We start from the raw sequence: 9,620 nt of genomic DNA, 5'->3' as shown, positions 1-9,620 counted from the left end.
AATTTAAACAAATTGTTTATGCAACACAGCTTGGTATTTTTATTCCTATTTTCATAGGGCCAGGCATAATCTGGTGGTTAGTGTATACCAGAACTGTGATTCTGGGGGTTTGTTTTTCACATCCCATTACAGCAGAAATGCACTCCACACTGGGCCCATGGATATAGCTATGTGCAGATACACTGTGTATATCTTTGCAAAAAATTGTGAGCAACAATTAAAGGACTATTATAGTTACAACAGAGTTACAAGTTAGTGCTTGACATATAGTTTTTAAAACTAATGAGTAATGACAAGAAACTCATTATATCTAAAACTATAGTGAACTGTAAATTTTGGCTGTTTTTTAGTATTCACTGTTTTTCTTCTTTCTAAATTGACACACACTAGGGGGCACTGCAAGTGTTAAGTTTCATCCAATAATAATTCCTACCAGTCACAGAAGTTTATATTTAATAAAAATAATTCAATGTACTTTATACTTGAAGGTAAAATACAAAAAAACTTGCTGAACAGTGAACAGTAAAACACTAGCTGATTTATTTTTGTCATTATATCCAATTGACATTTTGAATTTGTTTTGTTCTGTGGCAAGTATATGTGAATGTATCCTGAGTTCAAATGAAGAATTTGATAGGTTGTGATCTATCTCAAATTACTTAATGAAGGTGTGTGCTTAGTTTTCTGTGTAGCCACTAGTCAGTGTGAAGAAACACCACGTTTGAAAAAAAAAAAATGTTTGAGAGTTCTTTGGATATTTTATTGTTAGACCATAAAATTCTTATCACGAAAAGATTGGTAACAGAAAAATGTAAAACTTTTTTCACTTATAAATTTAATAAGATCTTAGTCATCAGTTACGTATATTTTCATTCAAATAATTATCAGTAACAAATAGTATTTTTGAAGTCCCAGTAATTAATTTTTGTATGTTATAGCACCAAACCTAGTTGAACCATCTTCAGACTCTTCACATTACATGTATAATAGTGCCAGTGAAGGAAAAAAATGTTTTGAGTGGGTTATCCAACCTGTAAAACCGTCAAAGTTTTTTGGGTAAGTATATTATGTAGTCTTCTTTAATCAGTTAGAATGACAGAGAGTAAAATATGATTGGTAGTTTGCTAAGTTTTAGTGTTAGCTAGATTTTATGGAATTTACTAACTTAAAAACCACAGTTTTCCTTTTGCGTAACTGACTTAAAGTTGCTTGTTTTAGCTCTATAAATAGATTGAAGTGATTTATCGGGATCTGAGAGAGAATTTTAGTATTCACTATTTATTGTTATGACAGTTTGGCGAGATATTAATTAATTTGTATCTTCATTTAAATACCAATAGACATTTCCGAGTCTGTGCAGTTCATGTGAAAGCATTAAAATATTTAGAAATTCTGTAATAAAAAGAACCAAATAACTACCATCGGTTTACTTGTTGATTACACAAGCCTGCAAATTTAGACTTTATGAAAGTTGTTTTGGTTTCAATAATGGATTTTCCATAATTCAGCTACAAAGATTTTGAAAATAATATGAATTTTTTTTCTATCACGTAAGAATTTTTTACAAATCGGGAAGAAAGAAAACTTACTTAGATCAAATTATTATTTTATTTATCACAACGAACGTGTCTTATTATTATTTTTGTTAACAAAAATACAAACAAACTGAATAGAAGGGAAGAACATTGATGTCAAACAAATATGCATCCTCATTCATCCTGATATCTGCATCTTTTAGTCTCAAAATTACGTGTTGTGGTCTTTCTTTTATGTATTGTGTTATGATGTTTTGTTAAAAATCTGTACATGATGGATCAAAATGGATATAATTTTGGGATTAAGCGTACAGGAATTATCATAGAACATGTAAAAATTTCAAAACAATAAAACCATCACAGACCTGTGTAATCAGCCTTGTGTATTACTGTGAAAATCAGTTAAATAAAACATGTTTAGACTGTGTGAAAGCAAACTTTATATATCTTATTAATTTTTAACATTCACCAGTTACTATTAGTTTGTGTGTCTATATATTCTATGTTATAATCTGTTCTGAAAGTAGCATTAGAACATACAAAGTTTAATACAGTTTGTTGAGAAAGATGACACAATATTTGAAATAATTTTTCAATATTGAAAGTAAAAGCACTATAAATTAGTTAAAATCCTATAGTGTAAACCAAAGTGTGGGGCATGGCCCTCAAAGGGCAAAAATAATGTCTTGGGGGAGCACATGAAATAAGAGTCAATAGTGCAATAATGCAAAATTAATAATTTTAATATTTTCATTGATGAAGATAATAAGTAATTACTACAACACAAATAGCATTTTAATGTGTATTCATGTATTATATCTTATCACTTAACTCATTCTTTCACCCATTTAAAAAAACAGGGGAGGTGTGTATGCAAGAAACTACATTTATAAAAGGTGGGGGGTGGAAGACAAAAGTTTGGGAAATTCTGGTGTAAGCTGTATTTTCTTTATTCTATTTTAATTACAGCCAATATATGATGGGGAAAAAAATTAAAGAGCTCTCTTTGAAAAAGGGTGGCATTTGATTTTTTCCGTAGCTTGTATTATTTCCAGAATGAATAACAAAAGATAATTTTATGCATGTCTGATCTTAATGTTAAATTAAAATTCTGTTTTTCCATTTATCTTTTATGCTTTTATTTTATTTTTTTCAGTGAATTATGGGAAAAAAAACCATTACTAGTGAAGAGACATAATCAAGACTATTTTAAAAATCTTTTTAGTTCGAAAGACCTGGACCGAATTTTACGGGAGGTAGAAAAAATTGAATTCTCTATATACATTTGTTTAAGCTTTGATTTTTTAGACTTTATAATCCTACTATGTAAATAACTACAAACTTTTCATTTCTAATTTCTTGACAATGAGGATCAGTATTATACCTGAAAAGGATGTCAGGATTTTATATGATCTGTTCCAAATGTTCATAATTAGCATGGTACAGAACTAAGTAGCAATAAGTTAACTAATTTTGTCAGTATGGTGGATAACTGAACAGTGAGAAGATAGCTCAACCTAGGTAATCAGTGTTATGTGAGTTAAGAATGAGGAGATAACTTGTCTTTGTTATACAGCACATGAGATAACTTTCCTGAGTTCAAGTTATTTAATAAGTATGGGTGAAAACTTAAAACTGAGAAGACAGTTCAGCTTACTGTAGTTAAAGAACATCTGAGAAACTAAATAGTAAAAAGCAGCTTGAACCTGGTTAATCAGTTTCATGAAACTAAATAGTAAAAAGCAGCTTGAACCTGGTTAATCAGTTTCATGAAACTAAATAGTAAAAAGCAGCTTGAACCTGGTTAATCAGTTTCATGAAACTAAATAGTAAAAAGCAGCTTGAACCTGGTTATCAGTTTCATGAAACTAAATAGTAAAAAGCAGCTTGAACCTGGTTTATCAGTTTCATGAAACTAAATAGTAAAAAGCAGCTTGAACCTGGTTATCAGTTTCATAGATTATTAAATAGAAGAAGAAAGTTCAGCTTAATTTAGTTATTCCAGTTGTTTCTAAAACTTTTCACTGATGACACTCTAACCCTTGATTTGCATGACACCCCTGCTGTCTCATGCAATTATTTTTTGTAGAGTTTTTTTTTTATGTTCTTAATTATTCTTCATGAGTTGAAACTCTTGAAACACCCCTAGCAACTTGTCTTGACACAGTTTTGAAACCACTGAGTTATTCAGTATGGTTTCTAGATAAAGACATAGATGATAATTCAGTGTTTGTATTGTAGTGAAGCAACCCTGATTACTTATCTGACACATCAGACCCTTATTTTCTAGATATTGTGTTTGAATGAGACTTTTTTTCCCCCATCAATTTAAAAAAACTGTCACTTTTGGTATGAATATTTGGCTCCAAGATGATTTAGTATGATGTATTACACTTGTGGCAACAGAAAGAGCAGTTGATTATCAGAGAAAATCACACCATAGTGTTTGTTGGAATGTTTTATAGATTTGTACAAGCATCAGCCTAGATATTGCAATGTGTAACAAGCAGTGGGTTATAAGTTCTTATGCTATTAACATACTACTGAAGACAGTATAAACATGGAGAGAAGAGTTTATTGGTTTAATTATTTTTTAAAGAAGTAGAACATGTTTGAGAGTTTTTTTTTTTTCAAGCAACGTAAAAAATATAAGTTTTAAAAACTTAAAGCAAGGGTTACTCCACAATTTTCTAAATTTATTAAGTTAGATATTTAATACACTACTGTATGTGTTGGATTAAAGAAGAAGTTAATATTAAAAGTAAGTTAAGCAAGTATGTAAATGATTTAAAATATATAGAAACTTTAGTAGGAAGTTTTCAATCTTTGAATAAAATTTTTTAATTCCTTTATTTTCAGAAACACCTGCAGTTCAGTAAAAATATCGATATAACTTCTTACGTTAATGGAAAAAGAGAAACTCATAATCCAGATGGCCGATGTTATGCACCTGTAGTATGGGATTTCTATCAGGTTTACAGTTTTTGAATTTTTCAGTGTAGTTCATGCACATTTTAGTTTGTATAATATTTATAAAGACTAGAGGATTTAAAAATCATTTATCTAAAGCTTAGTTTCAGTTTATTGTTTTGCGTGTTTATACATAAAAGATTATTTAGTTACCACAAATTCAAACTTTGTGTAAACACAGTTGTAGTTATCATCTTTTGTTATATTTATTAAAACTGCATATTTGGATTGAATTGTATAGTTTAGGTATAGTCAAGTCAGTCAAGATTAACTGGAAGGCTCCAGTAACTAAAACATGTTTTGACTCTTTTTCTATACAGGCATTCCTGTGAAGCATAATTTGTGAATTATTTTAGGAATTAAAGTTTTTTTTAATTGCCTGGGCTTAAAACAAAACATTTCTTAAGAAGAGAATGCTGTAAATAAAGTTTATTCTTTTAAATCTATTTTTAGGATAGTTAAGAGTGAATTGTTATTTTTTCTGGTTATTGTTAGAATTGTTACAATGTTTTATAACATTTAATTATCTAACGTAAAAAACTTTTATCTTGAATAATAATTTGTATTAATCTTTTTATCAGCATTTTGTTGTGCTATATGATTCAACAGTAAATCAATCAAATATTGAAAAGTGGTTATGTTGGTTGCTTCAGAAAAAACATTGGTATGTTTTTGCAACTGTTGAAATGAATTTATATTTTAATCTTTATTTTATGTCAATGCTGGGTATAGGGTCAATTCTCTGCTCTCTATTACATGGGTATTGGATGTGGTTAGTCAGTATGTAGAAGCTTTGAGTTTTGTTTGCCATGAATTACTGATGATAGGATATATTGGAATATTTAATGATTTTTATTTTTAGAATGGTTGCTCTGTACGCTTACTAAACCCACAAACATATAGTCGTACAGTGTGGAAGTTGTGTTCAGTATTGCAAGAATACTTTGGAAGTTTTGTAGGAGCCAATGTGTAAGTATTATCTATGATGGTTATTTTATTAACATGCTGTTTTCAGTTTTGGTACTATCATTGATCATTCAAACTAGATATAAAAGTAGAAGTTATTATGTACATGTTTATTGTTAATTTAGCTTCCTATTACATAGCTTATAGTGTTTCAAATTAAAAAAAACAGTAGTGGTACCTTTGTTGTTGAACCTAGTAAGCCAAAGTCTTCGATTGGTTGTTACCAAATCTTTTTCAGAAAGCTAGATTTGATGACAAAAGTGGAGTAGGTAGATAACCAGATTAGTGCACTAACTTGATGATTAGGTTGCTTTGTTAGGTTGTGCCAAGATTTTTTTTTTCTGTAAAGTATACAAACTTAAAGTTTAAATTTAGGTTTTTGTTTGTAATTATTGTTAAAATCAGATCGAAGCAATTGCCTATATAGATCAAAACTAAAAATTAATCTAATGATTAATATAGCTAATTTAATATCCTGTTTTTACTAGGTGTATGCAAGATTGTAAAACAGAAACTTTTAAGTATTAAAATGCAATGACACTTGTTGGGTACCACATGTCTAAAAGATTAGTGAGTTCAGATAACACAATACTATTAGTTTGGAATAAAAAATCAAAGAAAAGTACTGTTGAACTAAAAGTAATGATTGTAGTTCAAATGAAAATGAAAAACTAGCTTTCATTAATTTGTTTTAATATATGTATGTGCTTCTGGGGAGGAGCTTTATGTCTGAGCTTATAAAATTATTTTTTCAAGCATATGAGCACCAATTTTGTCAAATTTTTCACTAGATACCTAACACCAGCTGGAACTCAAGGATTTGCTCCTCATTATGATGACATTGAAGCTTTTATTCTTCAGCTTGAAGGTAAAAAGTTGTGGAAGCTGTACAGCCCAAGGTGTGTGCTTGTAATATTGATTCACCATTAATTCTCTTACAAGGGATCGGTCCCAGAGACCAACCCATTGTCATTTTACTGGCTTTCTAACTGTGTGACAAGAGCCATTAGGAATTCAGCTAAACTCATTAACTGTTTCCTGTGGAAATAAAGGTTGAATTAGAAGAGAAACTGGCAATTCTCTGTTCAGAAAACAATGTAATATAATACGCGATTTAATAGATGGAAACCTTGGCTTTCTATTGGTTATAAATAATATAGCATTGAACATCAGAGAGAACTATTGGCAATTTCTGAAAGAGAGGATGTGACAGGTGGGCATTGTAGGAGGGGTCTGGTTGTTTATTACATGGCTCTGTAACCAAATAGGATTGAAGGCTATAAAAATTATGCATTGCCTGAGCAATGACGATATTATAATAAGCAACTTTAATTAAATTTTGTACTTCTTGGAGGGGTGGTAAATAAATTAGAGAAGAGGGGATGCCTAGAGAGAAAATGTTACAATTCTCACACTAGAGAAAATCCTAGATTTTTGTTTATATTGCGTTATAAAAGTAATAACTTAAAACTTGTGTACCATTAAAATATAGATCATTAGCTACATTTTTATGATATATTTATTGGTATACCATGAAAAGAAAGTTGTTTAATTAAATGTTGAATGGAACTCAGTAAAACCTCGAGACATGCACAGAAACAGATGGCCGTGGCGAGTGGGTTAAAGTGTAGCTTCATGTTGAACAGATTAATTCTGTCATACTTTCTATACTTGGATTACTCTTCCCATCATAACTAAACTATTGCTTACACTATCAGTTTTCACTGTCACATTTATCGTTCAGTTTAGCAGCCATAAGTTGTTTTATAAGGCGCTTCAACTGAAAATGAGGGAAAGACAAAAAATTAAGAACAAAAATTTTTTTCATCAGCTACAGCCAATAAGTTGTAAACTTTAACCTAATTCACCCCAGTGTACTTTTTTTGCTTCTTCTTTCTGAATTTTTTAATGTACTTGAGGTAATTGTAAATTCAGAAATAATAATTTCAAAATCCACATCAAAAATGTATAAATGATGTAGTTGTATTTTTTCTTATTGCAAATATTTGATTATTTTGGATTTGTAAGATTACTAACTTCTAAAAACCTTAAATTGCAGTTAACTACTAGAAGTTTGGTTTGACTTGTGAGCTTTATTTGTGTACAGCTGTATAAACAAAGAACTATCACTAAAAGGCACAAAACAGATCTTTATTTAGTAGTATTACATTATTCTTGGCAATTAATTTTTAAAGTCTTCCAAAGTACTTTATTTTTTTAAATCTTTGTTGTTGCTTTTTCTGCAGTTAACAGTTAAAAAAAGACATTGTTTTAGTTAACTTAGAATTTTGAGGGAAAATACATTTAGACAAACTTACAACTACAAATAAATTACATTTGTTTTCTGTGTACAGTTTTGAAATTAATGTTTGTGTTGAGAACAACGAGTGATGGTAAACTTCTCAAAGCATTAAGATGATATAATATGTTCACAACGTATTGGAAAGTGTGAGTCAAGCATAAAAAAGTGCAGAATAACATTTTATATGGTATCATATACCGTTTTATCAGTGTATGTAAGAGTTAATTAAATCAGATTTTGTGTTTGTTTTATTTGATCCTCAAGATGATTATGTACTTCTTCGTTCCTCAAAAAAAAAGGAAAATAATTATAGTTATTAGATGTAACTTATATAGTTGTTGGTTAGTGATGTGATTAATTGCTTTATTTCTTATTTAGATATAGTCACTCTTTTTTAAATTGAACTTAACCTTGGTTTTAGGTATTATCTCTATTTATAGCACATACATGATTGATAGAAAGAGATTAAATTGTTACCAGCAAATGGCCCCCAGTGTTTCATCGGTCAGTCTCTGGACTTATACGCTAAAATCTGGGTTTTGATATCTGTGGTGGACACAGCAGAGAAAGACCATTGTGTAGCTTTGTGCTTTGATTAAAACAAAACAAAAAAATACCAGCAAAGATTTAAAAAAAACACTTCATCTTATGATTGTTATCACTACTTAATTTTGTTCTAGAGAAAACAACTTATTGGTATTTTGAAACATACTTAACTCCTGTAGTTCTAAAAATACTGGGTATGTAATTGTTTAAATAATAAATTCTGATAATAATTATAGCAGATCACATATCTGGTTTTATCTTTTAGGTCACCATCTGAAGAACTTCCTCGTTATTCAAGCCGTAAGTTTACATTAGTAAAAACAGGACATTGAATATGAATTGTTGTGATCTATAATATAGTTATTTATAACGTGTTAGTAAAAACAGGACATTGAATATGAATTGTTGTGATCTATAATATAGTTATTTCTAATGTGTTTTCTTTACATTTGAAATACATTTTATACAAAACAGGATTTTGTAGAATTTTTGTCGTTAAACTTGTAATAAGTTATGGAAAACAAATTATTTACTCGTGATAACAGTTGTTTTCGATGCATACTGATAGTATGTGATAAAACATACATAACTTTCTTCTAAAACTTTAAAACAAAAATAAGAAGAACGGAAGCAAAAGGAGTAATTGGTACTTGAGATATAGATTTTTATTACAAATAAGAAAATACTATGTATATAAAATATATTTTTGTAGTATTTGCTGATCTGTTGTGAAGTGTCAGCTATTATGGAATTATATTAAATTATGTGATAATAAAGTTGAAAAACGCATCTTATATACAAACTGAAAAGTAGTCATTTATGTTTTTATTTGGGACCAATAAAGTTTTTACTGTGGACAAAATTGGATTATTGTTAAAACAAACTACATTACTGATTGGACATCAGTGGCTTTCAAGTGTTTTCGGCATAGTGCTACAGAAACGTTTTGTTGTTTAAAATAAAGAAATAGACTAGTAAAGTATTCCTGATATTACTTATGTTAAACACTATTTAAAGAAAAACATTATAATTCCTTGAGGATAAAACTCTTTCTTATGTGCACAATTTTCATTTGATAATTAATCCACTTATTCCATGGATGTACATTAATAGTGATCCTAGTACTGGAACCGTGTTGATATCATCATCTCAGAACAGATTTCTGTAGAGCATAGAAATGTTTTCTTATTTTTAGAAACAGACTTACCATTAAGGGGGGGGGGACTAAACATCTTCTTAATCCAAGTTAACCATTTTGTTATCTTAGAATTTTTCATTAAAAATTTATACTAGAAACTGTG

General features: G+C 29.3%; 1 protein-coding gene across 2 annotated transcripts in view; it reads left to right on the top strand.

The window, feature by feature from the left end:
• Window positions 1–8,685, top strand: part of LOC106475182 (ribosomal oxygenase 1-like) — a 13,548-nt gene extending 4,863 nt beyond the window's left edge. For both annotated transcript variants that reach the window (XM_013935879.2, XM_022379363.1), the window contains exons 4-9: window positions 939–1,056; window positions 2,692–2,791; window positions 4,395–4,508; window positions 5,368–5,474; window positions 6,263–6,370; window positions 8,585–8,685. In XM_013935879.2, coding sequence (XP_013791333.1) covers window positions 939–1,056; window positions 2,692–2,791; window positions 4,395–4,508; window positions 5,368–5,474; window positions 6,263–6,370; window positions 8,585–8,651 — 614 coding nt within the window. In that variant the 3' untranslated portion in view covers window positions 8,652–8,685. The remainder of the gene's footprint in view (window positions 1–938; window positions 1,057–2,691; window positions 2,792–4,394; window positions 4,509–5,367; window positions 5,475–6,262; window positions 6,371–8,584) is intronic.
• Window positions 8,686–9,620: the final 935 nt, after the last annotated feature.

Source organism: Limulus polyphemus, unplaced genomic scaffold (genome assembly GCF_000517525.1).
Source record: "Limulus polyphemus unplaced genomic scaffold, Limulus_polyphemus-2.1.2 Scaffold8191, whole genome shotgun sequence".
NCBI classification, from domain to species: domain Eukaryota; kingdom Metazoa; phylum Arthropoda; class Merostomata; order Xiphosura; family Limulidae; genus Limulus; species Limulus polyphemus.
Note: the sequence above shows the minus strand (reverse complement) of the source record. Positions and strands in the feature narration are given on the sequence as shown.